The sequence below is a fragment of the Fukomys damarensis genome, unplaced genomic scaffold (assembly GCF_012274545.1).
Source record: "Fukomys damarensis isolate Sample0158 unplaced genomic scaffold, DMR_v1.0_HiC HiC_scaffold_25, whole genome shotgun sequence".
NCBI lineage: Eukaryota > Metazoa > Chordata > Mammalia > Rodentia > Bathyergidae > Fukomys > Fukomys damarensis.
The window spans coordinates 26,258,321-26,274,055 of NW_022900937.1; the positions used below are offsets into that span (position 1 = coordinate 26,258,321).

At 42.6% G+C, this 15,735-nt stretch overlaps 1 protein-coding gene across 1 annotated transcript in view; it reads right to left on the bottom strand.

Annotated features, from left to right (window-relative positions):
* Positions 1–15,735, bottom strand: part of Idh3a (isocitrate dehydrogenase (NAD(+)) 3 catalytic subunit alpha) — a 17,309-nt gene continuing 1,574 nt past the window's right edge. Inside the window, exons 3-13 of the mRNA XM_010619495.2 lie at positions 15,309–15,340; positions 12,904–12,966; positions 10,793–10,876; positions 8,348–8,462; positions 7,229–7,416; positions 6,219–6,352; positions 5,226–5,328; positions 5,064–5,128; positions 3,801–3,885; positions 3,092–3,244; positions 1–1,061 (exon numbers count right to left, since the gene is read on the bottom strand). Coding sequence (XP_010617797.1) covers positions 978–1,061; positions 3,092–3,244; positions 3,801–3,885; positions 5,064–5,128; positions 5,226–5,328; positions 6,219–6,352; positions 7,229–7,416; positions 8,348–8,462; positions 10,793–10,876; positions 12,904–12,966; positions 15,309–15,340 — 1,106 coding nt within the window. The 3' untranslated portion in view covers positions 1–977. The remainder of the gene's footprint in view (positions 1,062–3,091; positions 3,245–3,800; positions 3,886–5,063; positions 5,129–5,225; positions 5,329–6,218; positions 6,353–7,228; positions 7,417–8,347; positions 8,463–10,792; positions 10,877–12,903; positions 12,967–15,308; positions 15,341–15,735) is intronic.

The following is a 15,735-nucleotide window of genomic DNA, read 5'->3' on the forward strand; positions in this document are numbered from 1 at the left end:
AGGAGGCGAAAGGGCAGCGGCTGAGATGTGAATTCAATAGCTGGCACCCTGGGTTCCTCAACTGCAGCTCCAACTCCAGGGACCAGACCCCGAGCAGCGCCGCCCAGCAGTAGCAGCGAGAATGGAGCCATCTCCCTGCTGTGACGGTAGAGGGAACATGACAGGGTCAGCTCCTGGCCCAGCTCAGGTAGGACAGGGCTGGGGGCCTTGATGATGCAATGGTGACAGTGCAACCAGGGAGAAGGTGGCACCACCCATGGCTTCATCTGGAGCCACACAGTGTTAAACCTCAATGTAAAGTCACGAAAAACATGACACATGGGGGACTCCATACACTGTATGTTATCTGTATCTTATTAACAAAATTATATTGCTCATCATATATTTCTTGGATCTGAAATTTTTATTCATAATAATTCATGTAAAGGGAACATTTGTCTGTATTTTCCGTATTGCTAAGAAATATACCATTTTCCTGTTTTACATGTGAACTTTCCTAGGAAATTTCTCTATGCCCATTTAGCTTTATAAGAATGTCATCTTGTGCTATTATGTCAATGTCCTGTTTTATTTCCACTATGTTTTGCATAAACCAAAGACAGGACTTTTGTTTAAAAAGTTGTATGTTTTCTCTTAATAATTCTGTATCTTAATATTTACAGTTGAGAAAAATTATTTAAACTAAAATGTAAAATGGTTAACAATGGCAAATGATACAGTCCACTTAGTTTACAAAACAATGTTTACCAGATAGACATTTAATAAATAAAACAAGCACTTGGAAAAAGTCCTTTGAAAGCAGGTCAGAGACATCCCCTGTATCCTTTGCACAGACTGGTTAAGAAAAGGCCAGATTTTAAAATGTGCTCTGTCAAGAAACAAGCAAACCAAATGCACACAAAATGGCAGGCGCCTACAGGGACGTTTACGCGGTGATGTCCATTAGGAGTGACTCCAGCGTACACCACTGGTGAATGTTAGTCTAAATCTTTCACCCGACGACAGATTTCTTCCGTGAAGTCGGAGCACTTGGCATTGCCTCCCAAATCTTTCGTTAAACTCTGAGAAAAGGAAACAGCAAGAATAAAAAGGGATCCATGCCCTGAACTGAAGCCAGGACACTGTCATTCAAAGCCGTCAGTGAGATGTGAACCGAGCAAGGAGCTTGCCTGCTCCAACTTTCATTTAGTTCCTCTCTTCAGAGTTAGGCCCCCATGTACCACCTACTCCCTGGGAGGACCAGGAGACCCCATTACAGGGAGTCCACAAAAACACTCAAACAATACAGGTGCTCCTGCTTCAAAAGGCAGCATGGAAGTCTCCCCAAATTTCCCCCTTGTTCACACATTAGTCCCTGAGGAAATACTTAAAACATTTTTTTTGGTACCGGGGTTATCGAACTCAGAACCTTGCATTTATGAGGCAGGTGGCAGCACCACTGAGCTAAATCCCTGGCCCACTTATTCATATTTAAATGAAAGAAAAACTAAACAAGAGGTTTTACAAAGTCATGGGAAATTTTTGAAGCTTAAAAAACTTAAGACATGTTCTGATCTATTTTTGAAGGCTAGAGAACAAATACCAAAAAATACCTAAGTGACTGTGTCTTAAATCTCCCTCCTTACGAGAGCAGGTCTTCCATACAATCAGTCTGTCTTCCACTGGCTTACTGTCTCTCTATTGCAAACAGACCTCAATATAATTCTCTTGCTGGGCATGGTGGTGCACAACTGTAATCCCAGCACTCCGAAGGCTGAGGCAAGGGGATCATCATGATTTTAAGGCCAGCCTGAACTGCATAGCAAGACCCTGTCTTAAATTACATATATGTTTTTATATATTTTGGTCTTGTGTCTGCATCCCATACAATTAAGGTCTGCTGTATAACTCAGGCATCTTTCTGCTGGGCCCTAAGGTGTCACTTCTCAAATAAAGCTTTAGAATAAAAACAGAACAGGGCTCCCTAAAGTTACTGTCAGGCTGTTAAAAATAAGCTTGGGCTGAGGGTGTAACCAGTGGTACAGCACTTGCTTAGCATGCAAGAAGACCTATGTTCCATCCTCACCACCACCAACAATACAAAAAAACAAAAGGCTTGCATTTCTTGTATTTTGGTTGTGTAGAGGACTATAATATTGATTATGTCTAAAGTAGGCTATAGAGATTCAAGACCACAATTGGCTTGTTTATTTTTCAAAGTAAGTCTGGTTAAAGCCTATGTGTCCAGGTCAAAATAACTCACATCCAAAATCTGTTGCCACAACTAAAACCTTCAGGCTAAAAAGACAATGTTTTATTTTTAATCATATATTTTGTCTATTTTGTTTCCAATTTGGGAATGCTGTCTTATTCGTTATAAGACTTGTTACAATAATTTCCATAGAAACCACATGTTGCCTTTACCCCAAATGATTGTCAATAAAAGTCAGTGCCTGGGACTGTCCAGCGCCTTTGTTGGTTGCACTGACATTGGTCGTCCTGACACCCTGCTTTCTCTGTCTTAGTTCTTTCTCTTAGGGTATTCTTTTTCTCAGGCCTACATCAAACACTAGGCAGGATACTAAAACCCGACTACAAGGGTCCAACAGGTTATATGAAGGAATCTCAAATTATAACATTTTTTTATAAAGGGGCCAGCTTTGGAGAAATTCTGCTGAGGACTTGGCAAGCCAGGCTCGGTGGTGCACAGGCTGAGTCCAGCCTGGGTAATTCAGTGACTGTGCAAGACCTTACCTGAAAACATAAAAGATAAAATTAAAAAAAAAGAACAAAGAGCTGGGGATGCAGCTTAGTGCAACAGCCCTGGGTTCAATCCCTAGTATCAAGAGAGAGAGAGGCTGGGCTGGCCCTCCTGTCTCTGGCTCCCACTGTCCTTCCTGCTGTGCACAATGCCCATCAGTGCTTCTTGGTCCTTTCTGTGTAAAATACGTGGACCCTGACCTCAGCAAATGAACATGTGTGCACACACCTCCTGCAGCTCACCCAGGGCGCCTACCCTGAGAATCTCTGACTTCGATTCCTTCCACTCCTGAGTGCTCCCTTCACTCACAACACAGAGATGCATCTGCCACACAGGTCGAGACCACGATACCTTTCCATCCTTGATTGTGGCGAAGCATGCGGCCTCGATCCTCGCAGCATGGTCAAAAAGCCCCATGTGGCGCAGCATCATCACAGCGCTGAGCAGGAGGGCGGTGGGGTTGGCCATGTCCTTGCCTGCGATGTCGGGGGCCGTCCCGTGAACCTGCACGTCAGGAAGGCAGCATCAGCAAGGAGACCCAAACCTGCAGCCCTCAGAGGGTGGTGAGCACTGGCCCTGGGCTCCACCCTACACTTAACAAAGACAGCAGCTCTCTGAAGGGAGCTGGAGGGAGTTCCCATCACCTTCCTCACCCCCTGAAGGTTTGTGCTGATGGTGCTGCGTGTAATTCACCCGACACAGACCTCAAGAGTAAAGCCTGGAGGAAATTCAGAGCTAAGCTTTTTAAAAGTACAAAAATATGGACTAATCAGTTAGTTTTTGGTAAAATACAAGAGAAGGTTACATAATATCTGAAGCAAAATGAACAAATGAAGGCTATTTATAAAAATATACATTATTGGGCGGGTTATTTAGTTCAGTGATGCTGCCGCCTGCCTCATAAGTGTAAGGTCCCGAGTTCGATCTCCAGTACCAGAAAAAAGCATTATTCTTTTGACAACTTATAAAATGGCATAGTTAAACCCCAAATGTATACAGAGCCTCTACTGTGTCCCTCCGGTTCCGACCTGACCTCTGCTTGGGTGTCTGGGTCCCTTACCGACTCGAAGATGGCCACCCCGTTGGCTCCGATGTTGCCACTTGGGGTCACACCAAGACCACCGATCAATCCTGCACACAGGTCACTGTAGGCAGATATTTAGAAAAGGAAAACATCGCATCTGGCATTTGGACTTTATTTTAAAACACCATGTTCCACTAGCAGGAACCAGTTTCCTGGAAAAGTGGCTGATTCCAAGGCTAAGGTTCAGAACATGCAGATGATCCTGGAGCATCTCACTACACTGGACAGCAAGACGATGCTCAGAGAAGGAGGGGCTGAGACCACAGGAACCAGGAGCCACGGGGAAGGGAGCCTGGCCCAGTTGGCCCACCTGAGCACCAATGGGAATGATGAGGCGAGGGGCACAGCCTTGAATAAACAACACCACGAGCCCATATGGCAAAGCTAAGTAAACAGACACAGGAAGGGCAACTCCAACTTTGCGGCAGGATGCCAAACCCTAATACAGAAGGAATGATGGCTGATACAGAAGGAATAATAATCACAGCTGGCCAACAATGGTGATGAGGTGATAACAAAGTAAGCGTGGTGAAATGTTAAGATCTGGCAAACCCAGGTGCTGAGTTCAGAAATTTTCTGTGCCATTCTTGTAACTTTTCTGGAAGTCAGATGAAAGTTACTGGGGCTGGGGGTATACCTCAGTGTAGCTCAGTGCAGAGCTCATGCTTAGCATGCATGAAGCCCTAGGTTTAATCCCTAGCATCACAAAAAATAAGCAAAAAATGTCTTAAAGTGACCAACCTAGCTATACATAATACAACATTCTGAAATCAATCAGCCAACCAATAAAACATCTGAGAAAAACCACATGCCTCCAAGTCCAGCACTTTGAGAGGCTACAGCAGAAGGGTTGCCCAGTACTACTTGGACAACTTAGTGAGACCCTGTCCCAAAATTTAACACAAACAAACAAACAAAAACAACAGGAAAAGGCTGGGAATGTAGCTCAGGATGATGGTCCTGGATTTACTTTGTAGTACTGCAAAACAATTGAAAAATGGAAAAAGTGAACTATGATGAGGGAGCAATAGCCCAGTGCTGACTTGGTAAATAAAGGACTGACCCCACCTTAACATGTAATCATTGATGTCACCACCTGCACCATTAGAATTCAGCTTACATCTGATGAAAAATGCTGTTTCATAAGAAACAGCATGGAAAAATGTTAACTCAAAATTTATTTAGCATGTCTGTAAATAAACCAGAGACCAAAGATAAAAAGGGTGGAGTCAAACTCACCTAAGGATGTCTCCGTACAAATTTGGCATAACAAGAACATCAAACTGGGATGGATCTTGAACCATCTACAAGGAACACATTTGTGCATTTAGCAATCAAAAGCTGTGAGCACACACAGTGTTCATCACAGAAAGTAACAGGTAAGTATGAAAATGTACTCACATTCAAACATACTGTGTCAAGATACATCTCATTAAATTTAATATCTTTGCAATTTTCTGCAACTTCCCTGCATTTCTGCAGAAAAAGTCCATCTGACATTCTCCTGTATTTAAGAAAACACCCATGTGAAAAAAGTTCAAGAAATTCAAGTTCCAGAAGATAAAATGTCCAATTTCAATTACAGTAAAATCATTACAGTAAAAAAATTATAGCAAAATTCTTTCTTTTCTGAGACAAGATCCCACTATGTAGTTCAGGCTGACCAGAAGTTCAAGAAATTCAAGTTCCAGAAGTTAAAATGTCCAATTTCAATTACAGTAAAATCATTACAGTAAAAAATTATAGCAAAATTCTTTCTTTTCTGAGACAAGATCCCACTATGTAGTTCAGGCTGACCTTGAACTGTGTAGTTCATGTTAGCTTTGAACTCACAGATCCTCCTGGCTCAGCCTCCTGGGATTATAGGCATGTACCCCCATGCCCAGCTCAGTAAAAATTATTTCTTAGGCAGTTAACAAAACTGAAAATGTCTTGTGATCCTTCTAGAGGCACAACAGGATAAAAACATAAAATATGTAGTTTCATCGTTACAGAGAACACTAGATTTTTATAGTACTACCCAACAAAAACCAAGCACTCGGTAATATTACAAAAATGGGTTTAAAGGGTTAACCCACCTCCATCCTCCATTATTTAAATGGTTTTACTATTTTGCATGTTTAATAATTTTCTTAGGTTAGGTTACACTCAGAAGAGACAGCTTTTAATTGGCTGAGTGTGATGAGAATATGCACCCAAGACACAGCAGGAAACAGCAGCACCATCGAAGCCCTGACCATGTGGTCATGGAGACCCAAGTCTTCTCCAGCCTCCTTTCTCATAACAACCCTCAGGCCTTCCTTAGCTCACAGGGCCTGGACTCCTGCTCCTCAGCATTGGTCTGTCATCACCCAGCAAGGCACAGCAGCAGAGCGGCGTCTCCGTGGGACTCACATGATGTTGGCCTTGTGCACAGCTGTGACATTGCTCCGGTGATTGTTCCGTGCATACTCAAAGGCAAATTCAGCGATGCGCTTGCTCGCCTCCTCGGTGATGAGCTTGATGCTCTGCACGACTCCATCGACAATCTGAGAGAGACAGAGTCCTGCCCTGCTCAGAGAGTGTGACCACAACCATCGAAGTCTGCAGGCAGTGTAGACTGTATCAAAGTGGCATCTAGTGTGGCCAGTGGCACACATTGCGTTCCCAGGGTCAGTGTCAACTTCAGCCTCTGGAGCAGGTGTAATAAACCCTGCTATGCAGAAGAGAGAAACCAAGACCCAGAGAGGGTCGCCTGCCCACAGGCACATCTGTGAGGCAGGCAGAGTCCCAGGTCTGTGCTCTAAACCACCAGGCTCTGCTCCTCCTGCATCCATCTCAGTAGTCATCTGCAGAACCAGCCCTAGAAAAACACCCAACTCCTCAGAAAGGTAACACTCATTTGTCCTTGGGAGATGCTATGGCTTGTATCTAGATGTACCCCCAAAATTCATGTGGTTATAGGTGGGGCTTTTTGGAGGTGGCTGGATCTAGGGTATATGCTGCTGGGATCAAGGATATGATGCTGGAATTGATTCATGGTACGATGCTAGAATTAAAGCTCCCCTATCCTGGGTGTGGGTGCTACCTGCTCTAAGGGAAGGGAGCTTGGATAGGACATAAGGGCCTGAAAGAGGGTCACTGCTTGTCACTTGTAGCTTGCTGCCTTATTGCCTTCTGCTTGTCATGAACTGCTTCTCCCACAGCAATGCCCCTCTACCATGCCACTCTGCTTTGGACCAAGCCAACTACGGACTGAAACCTCTACAAACTGTGAGCTAAATAAACATTTCCTTTTTTAACTGTGGGTGTCAGGTATTTTGTCTCAGCAACGAGAAAAGTAACTAAGACAGGAGATATGTTCAGGTGAAACTATGAGAGATGAAGAGCAATTCAATTACAAACACAAAAATAACTGAACATACCACGTGCTCAATACCACTGTATTCTCCTTCCGTGTTCTCCCGAATGGTGACAATATTCACGTCAGTGTAAGGGGTTTTGTAGCCTTCGATTGAGACGCATGGCCGGACATTGGCGTAAAGGTCAAATGTTTTACGTAGCAGTAAATTCATAGATGGGTGACCAGCTGCGATTGGGGTCTTTAAAGGGCCTGTCATAAGGAAGAACACCCAGGTAACAAGAGGACACATCTGGTTTCACATGTGGCTCCTTGTGCAATGTGTGTGCCACTAGCTTGATCCCCTCTCTTAGATCCAGTGAAGGAGGAAATTACCCTCACAGAGACTCTGGAACCTCACTGCACTTCTGTCTTGAAAGCCTCTGGGACAAAACGTTGTACTGTCAAGGTGCTTGACATCACCTTGTCCTCACAATGCTCCATAGGAGCCATTTAAAAATGGAGGAAATAAGGGCTGAGGATTTAGCTCAGTGGTTCTGCCGCCTGCCTCACAAATGCAAGGACCCGAGTTCCATCCCCAGTACAAAAAAAAAAGGAGGAAATAAGGGCCAGGGATTTGGTCCAGTGGTTCTGCCACCGGCCTTGCAAGTGAAAGGGCCCAAGTTAAAACACTGGTACTTCCCCCCGACACCAAATGGAAGAAATAAAAACCCAAGACTAAGCAGTTTGCCAGGCCTGCCAGCCATTGTGTGGCTGACAGGAGAGTCAATCTTGGACCTATGATTTTAAGTTGTACCACATTTCAGTCTGTCACGTGCTAGTCATTTTGAATCAGGACTTTAAATGTATATTACAATAATGATAAAAATGTAAAAATGACAGGGCTGGGGATTTACCCAAGTTCAATCCCAGTTCCAAAAAAAAAGTAAAAATGAGGTAAAAGATAAATGAATACATACTGTCAGTTGGTAATGGCCAGTAATACTTTAATATTTTTTACTAGGCTTTAAAAAAAGAATGTTCAAAATATAAAACAAAGCACCTTATTATGAATGGAGAGTTCATAAAAACATGGCTCTGCTTCAGCAGGAAGCCGGCCTCTCTTTGCCTATGCAGATCAACTCTGGAGCTTAACACCCAGGCACAGAAAGCAATATCCAACTTCTCCACCCTGCCCTCCTACCTTTCAGGCCCATCTTGTTCTTATCCATGGATTCCTTGGCCTCTGGCGGGATCATCCACTTCCCTCCAGGTCCCTGAATGGCAGTGACATTCCGCTCCTCCCACTGGATTGGCGCCTAGAGGCCACGGAAGCATAGCGGTGAGCTGACAGCAGCGAGACTGCCAGGCACGCCACAGTGACAGTCAACTCTCAAGGCCTGGCACTCAGAGTTCCTCACACCACGTCCTGCTGGCTCCCCTGCACGCTTTGCTTCTCCAGGAGCCTCAAGGTTCTCCCATGTAAGAAGCAGAGAGAAACGATCCCTGGTACTGTGTATGGACGGATGTTGAAAACACTAGACTGAGTATAAGAAGCAGATCACATAAGACCATATAAGAATCTATTTGCATCCCAGAACACCAAAACATACACAGGTGATCGAAATGATGGATTTTTTAATTAAAAAAAAAACTTATTAAAGTTAAAGATGCATTGCCAAGAATGATGGGATAAGCATGTTTGAAGTGAGGGGGAGCATTTTGAAGGGGATTAATGGCAATGTATCTTGTACTACAATAAGTATTTTCCTGTAAATATTCACTGTTTTTTGATTACCTCTTGATCAACTGTTCACAGCAATTTCTGTCAAAAATATTACAATGCCAGATGTGGTGGCACATGCATGTAATCCCAGCACTTGGGAGGCTGAGGCAGGAGGATCACTGAGTTTGAGGCCAGACTGGGCAACCTAGTGAATTCAAGGCCAGCCTAGAAGATATAGCGTCTCAAAAAACAAAACAAAACAAAAACATTACAGAGTTGTTTTTTTTTTTAATTGCCTTCCTTTATTATTTGTTTTTTTTGGTACCGGGAACTGAGCTCGGGTCCTTGCGCTTGCAAGGCAGGCCACCAAACCGCTGAGCTAAATCCCTGGCTCTTCTGTTTTTTGTTTTTTTTTTTTTGAGACAGGGTCTCACTATGTAGTTGAGACTGACCTGGAACTCACTATGTAGCCCAGGCTGGTCTCAAACTCACAGTGATTCTCCTGCCTCAGCCTCCTGAGTGCTGGGATTACAGGCGTGCGCTACCACGCCTGGCTACAGAGTGTCCTTATCCACCTTATTCAAGGGATCTGGCACCATGTGACTTCTGGTTCTTCCTCAAAATCAAAATGACCATGAAAGGTAAACATTTTGAATATTCAGAATATCTAAGCAGCTGAAACAGCACAACTGAAGATATTCATGAAAGAAGACTTCCAGAATTGCTTCACAAAGCAGAAAGAACAATGGGATGAGTACGTTCAAAGCAAGGAGGAGTGTTCTGCCAAGAATTCATGGCAATGTGTGTCTTTTACTTTAATACATTTAAACTTTAACCATTCACTATATTTTTGAGCATACCATGCAGAGACAGAAAACAGTGGTTGCTTAGGGCTGAGGAAGATAAAGGGCAGAGGATGGGGTAGGAGAGAGAGGAGAAGGTGAGTGACTGCATCAGGCATGGGGTTTCTTTTTAGGTGATAAAAGGTTCCAAAATTAGGGATGGGGATATAGCTCAGTGGTAGAAATTTGCCTACCACACATAAGGTCCTGAATTTGATCCCAGCACCATAAAAAAAGAAGTTCCAAAATTAGATTTGTAGATAACTGTACAACTCTGGGAATGTACTAAAAACAACCAAATTGAATTGGAGACTTTGACACAAAGAGACAAACAAAAACGAGTATTTTTAAAGATCGACAGCTTAGCTAAATATCCCATTCTTGATAATGGTTTTTTTTTTTGGTGGTACTGGGAATTACACCCAAGGCCTTTGCACTGAGCTATGTATCCCTACCACCTTCATTTTTAAAATTTTGAGACAGCGCCTCACTCATTTGCCCAGTCTCGGCTCAAACTTGTGACCCTCCTACCTCAGCCTCCCAGACTGCTGGGATTGTGTGTGTCACCATGCCCAGCTCACATCACAGTTTTTTAAATAAGCTTCTTTCAAGGGACTAGGGGTACAGGTCAGTGATGGAGCATGTGCTTGGCATATGTGAGGTCCTGGGTCAATCCCCAGCACCAACAAAAGCAAAAACAAAAAAAGAAAGAAAGGAAAAAAGAAGTCCTTCAAAATGTCCCATCTAAATTTCCCAAACATCAATTTTCTCCTCTATTTTGGCAGGATGATACAATGACTTCAAACCCCTCACTTCCCAAAAAAGAACTTTAAACCCAAGCTGAGTTCAAAGATCCATGAATCCTGCAGTACTACTTTGATTATTTTATATATCACAAATTTTAAACTAACAACAATGCCAGTAACAAATAACACTGAAACATTATTAAAGAGATGATCTGTGGAGATTAACAACAGACCTCCCAAACTCTATAAACACATGCAATTCACTGTCACAGAACATAACTGGCTAAAAACACTTAAATTATTATTAAATGGATTTTTTAAAAAATCCTACTTACTTTGGCAGCATCAAAAATTTTCATAACTGCAGCTGAAATTTCAGGGCCAATTCCATCTCCTGGAATTAAAGTTACTGTCTGAACCTGAATATAAGAAATCATTAAAGGAACAAAGTAAGAATTGGTTTTCGAGGGTTTAAAATAGAATATAATTGACAGAGAAATCCATCTCACAGGGTGCCTTAGAAAGACCCCAAACACTGCTAAGAAAACAAACTTCCCCAGGACCAGAAAGCAGAGGCAGACTTCAACAGACAGGAGATTCTACAAATCTATTCTACCTGTGTCCAGAGGTCTTATAAAGAAGTAAAATAATGTTTTTTAGATATAGCCAAAATATATTACACTATGCCAAGTAGACTTCCCAATTGAGATTTCTTTTCAGACAAGCTATGATGAGACCAACTGTTCCAAGTCTGTAAAACCAAAGACTAAAATATTTCAACTGTGTTGTTTGCACTATTTCAGAGGGTTCTTCACAAAGCAAGAGGTTGTCTGTCCTCAGGCCACTTCTTCAGGCATACAGAGCTCTTTCAGACACATTTCCAGAGTATCAGAGGTCTGTTTTGAAGCTCAGAATCTCAGGCTACACTTTAAGACCTCCACTTTCCTAGTTCCTGTGTAAAACTTGTCCTTAGTGAGTGTAAAATAAGTAAGCTCAGCCAAGTGATTTGTGGCTAATAAGGGTAATGTATGACCAGACCTACAGAGCCTGCACTATATTAGAGAATGCAATAAGTGTATTTATGATAGAACATCAATTATTTGTTTCAAAGACTTCAGACAAAATGAAGCCAACATTTCAATATAGAAATAAAAATATGGAAGGGGGTTTAAATGAGTTAATAAATATTCAGTTAATAATATTTCTCTATATTTGAAAACTATACATTCTATTCATTTTATTACTGGGAACGTTATTCCATCTGGTCTTTTTTTAGTTCTAGTTGCCTGAGCTACATGTTAAAAAGAAAAATCACAAACTGACTTTAAATAAACACTAAATCAACTTTCCATGGTTCTTCACCTTCTAATGATACCTCCTGGACAGGCAGATGAATTCTCAATTCTTCTGTATGGCTGAAGAAATTTTTTCAAAATTAATGTCTCCTCTTATTTCATCTGAAACTAATCCTATCAGGCCAAAAAAAAATAATTTATATATATCCTTTTTTTAATGGGTATCCTAAAAATTAAGTAACAGCAGAGACCAATGATCAGCTCTCTGAATGTATTTGAAATACTGGCTTAGCTACTCTCAAGCTCCAAGTGCAAGGCTCATTTTGCATTTTCTGTACAAGCAGAGCCAAAAGAACCCTTTGGCATCTTCTTCCTGTCCTCCCCATGTATAATAAACAGCATCAGACCATGAGGAAATCTACTTTACTCCCACAGTAGAGAAAATAACTAGGAAATAAAATGTACTATGGTCTTACAAATCCCTCATATATAAAGTGTTATATGGTAGTATAGAAATTAGGAATTCCAAATTAGATTCTGTAAAAGGGAAATAAAATAAAAATGAATGGGAAATCACTGACCCACAGTCTTAGAATGTTCCAAAACTGTGGTATCAGTTTTTAAAACATAGAACTCTAATGCTGGGAATTCTAAAAGCAGCAGATTTGATGGAAAATAGATGAGCCACTAATGTGATAGTCTATAATGACTATATAAGAAAGCATAAGCCTACAGGGCTTAGCAATGTTTGAGAAATTCCCAATTGGCAGTCAATCTACTGTTTTTAGGGAAGCTCACAAAATAAAAATGCAAAGCAAGGTTTGAAGCTTCTCAACAATTTTCTCTCAACTTGTACTAGCATGAAAAAAAGCTTCTTACCAAAATGAGGTTGTGAAATAAAGTAACAGGCTCAAGAGTAATATTTATCTATTTTAACAAGGATCCTTCAAGACAGTAATGTCACAGGCTTCCAGAGCCAGCTGTAATATAATTCTTTCACATGCACAAGTGACTAATACGTTTGTGTATATGTTTGTCAATGATTTTAGTATAATAGTTTTAAATAAATGGAGAGTAAATGCTATATATTAGAGCATCTTTCTTGAGAAACTTCTAAAAGGAAAAAAAATTAAAAGTATGATTATACTCACGCCACCAGCAAAAGCTCTGGTCACCTGTTTTGGGCTGTGAAATGCCCCCAGCAGCCGAGAGACCTATGTGAATATCAACAAAGAGATGTCAGGCAGAGAATGAAACCACACAGAACAGTGGAGATGAATGCTGATGGCCAAAAATGCTACAATTCTGCAGATATATTTAGGAATTTTCCAGTAATACTTTGACATGTGTTAACTCAATGCAGTGGCTTTCTTTCTTTCTCTTTTTTTTTTTTTAGACAGGGTCTCACTACGTAGTTGAGACTGACCTGGAATTCACTATGTAGCCCAGGCTGGTCTTGAACTCACTGTGATCCTCCTGCCTCAGCCTCCTGAGTGCTGGGATTACAGGTGTGCGCCACCATGCCTGGCCCTTTCTTGGATTTAAAAACCTAAATAAATGTTTTACATTTGAGTCAAGAATTTAAGCACTATACTTTTTTCAAAGTTGATTTTATGAACGTAGGTTGTCAAAAATGTTTAAGGTAGAACAAAACTATATTTCTTTTTTAGCTTAAACATTAGATTTTATTCTGATGATCTCTTTTCATGCCATATACATGAACAAGGGACATGTGTTACTCCTGTCTTTGACTTCCTTTTCGGAGCCTGATCCTTTTGCACAAATACTGGCCTTTATTGATGATGACACAACAACCAGCCATCAAAAAAGTATGAATGAATTGCACTCTCTAATCTTGGGAATCTGCAATTATGTCCTGGACTGAAAAGTTAGGGCCAGACCCAAAAGGACATCTGCCAAAACCTCCTGTCAAGTCTTAATCCTAGGAAGACATCCTAGTAGGTGGATTATTATTGGTACATGACTGTAATCCTAAATTTCTGGGAGGCTGAGGCAGAAGGATCACAAGTTTGAGCCTATCCTGCTTAAACTAGTGAGACTCTTTAAAAATTTTTAAAATGGGTTGGGGGAGTAGTTCAGTCTAAAGGCCCTGGGTTCAATTCTCAGTAGTGAGTTAAAGACTGGGAGGAATGAGACCTGGGGAGACAGGGTTTTCAGATAAAAACCCTGGGCCTAGATTGGACCCCTGAACTTCTGACCAGACCCTGGGCCATCTTAGTCTGTAGCTCGTTTTGTCTTCTCTTCCTTCTCCAGCTTCAACACACAATATGGTGTTGGACAGATAGCAGGCAGGACCTACAATGAGTGATGGCAGATGGCAAAATGGCTCATTATAATAGTTGAGAGCCAAGAAAGTCTTCAGAAACCCTCTATTTTCTCTGTGGGAAAGTTTTTTTAAGTTGCAGATGTTTTTTCAAACAAAATCTTAAATGGCAACCCAATAGAGGAACTGCTCCTCCAAATCCAGAATCCAGCTCAGCCCCTCTACCCTGGGTTAGACTCAGATCTTTTAGAGATACCAATCCCTACAAGGAGAAACTGGCCCAGAGGTGAAGGCCAGCACACAGGGAGTCTATGTCCAAGGAGGACCTTCTCTCGCTCTCTCTCTCGCTCTCTTGTTGGGGGGGTAATGGGATTGAACCCAGGGCTTTCACACTGAGTTACACATCCTTGGCCCTTTTTTATTTTGAGATAGGGTCTAAGTTGCCAAACTGCTCAAGATGGATTCAAACTTGTTTGTAATACTCCTGCCTCAGCCACCCAGACTGCTGGTTTCCAAATATGTGCCACCAAGCCTGACTGAGAATCTCACCTTCTGATTCTGCAGTCCAACACTTCCCAAACTCCTCCGACCGAGTTCCTGCAGTCCACAGTAAAGGCCCAAGAAATTTACCAGCACACTTATTACTAGTGTTGCTCTAGTTCCCAGTGGGTGTTAAGTAGAGGCCCAGGGATTAAGAGATGGATTTGTTTTAATAGTAACCCAGAAATTACTTCAGCTTTAGAAACAAATCTGACCTAAGAGTTAGCATCCCAAGCAAATTAGGGTCTGAAGAGACTGACACAATCAAATCCAATTACAGAGCAATAAACCCAGCAATCTCTGTCCACTTGATGACTACCCCCTAAAACAAATCTATTGATGGTCCAAAAAGTTCCGATTTTTGTGTTCCTTCTGCATGTTTTAGGTGCTTTTACATATACTGTCCTATTTAAGCCTCAAATAACTGTGACACAAGAATAGCTATTTTTCTGATTGACATATAAAGGCTCAGAGATGTTCATTTTGCTCAGGGTTATACAGTCAACTAATGGTCTTGCCAAGATTTAAACCTAAGGAGCCTAAACTCCAGTGTAGAGATCTTATCAGTAAACCTCTTATCAGTGCACTTCTTTAAACTGAAGGAAAAAAAAAAAGGAAAAAGTAGTAACAAATCTGGGGGACCAACCGTTAATAGCAGGGACCTACACCTTGGTGTCCCCCTTACGGTGCCCGGAACTTGCTATGTGACCTTGGTACTGGGACCCAGGATACCTGGCTTCCTCCCGGCTCTGACCTCGCGTGACCTTGGGCGAGTCGGTCTCAGCCCAGGTTAGCTCCCTGAGAGCAGGGCGTGGCGAAGGGAATCGGGGTGATCACAAGTCTTCTCCGCTGCACAGCGGGGTTGTCAAGGACATTCGCCCTCCCGATCACCGCAGGGTCCCCACCATGGGCCAGGGCAGGAGTGGGGCCCCTCTCGTGGGTCCGGGGTGACTCCGAGGTGCACGATGCCCAGGTCCTCTGAAGGGGAGCCAGTTGCAAGCGCCCGGGGGCCCCAAGAAGGAAGAGCCAACGAAGGAAGACGGCCTAGCTCCCACCCAGAGGGCTGCCGTGGGTCGAACGGACCGGGGGAGGCTCGGCTGGGTGGGTCACTGGCCGACTCCCAGCTCAGCGCGCTCCTCCCGGTCCCAGCGCTGCCGCC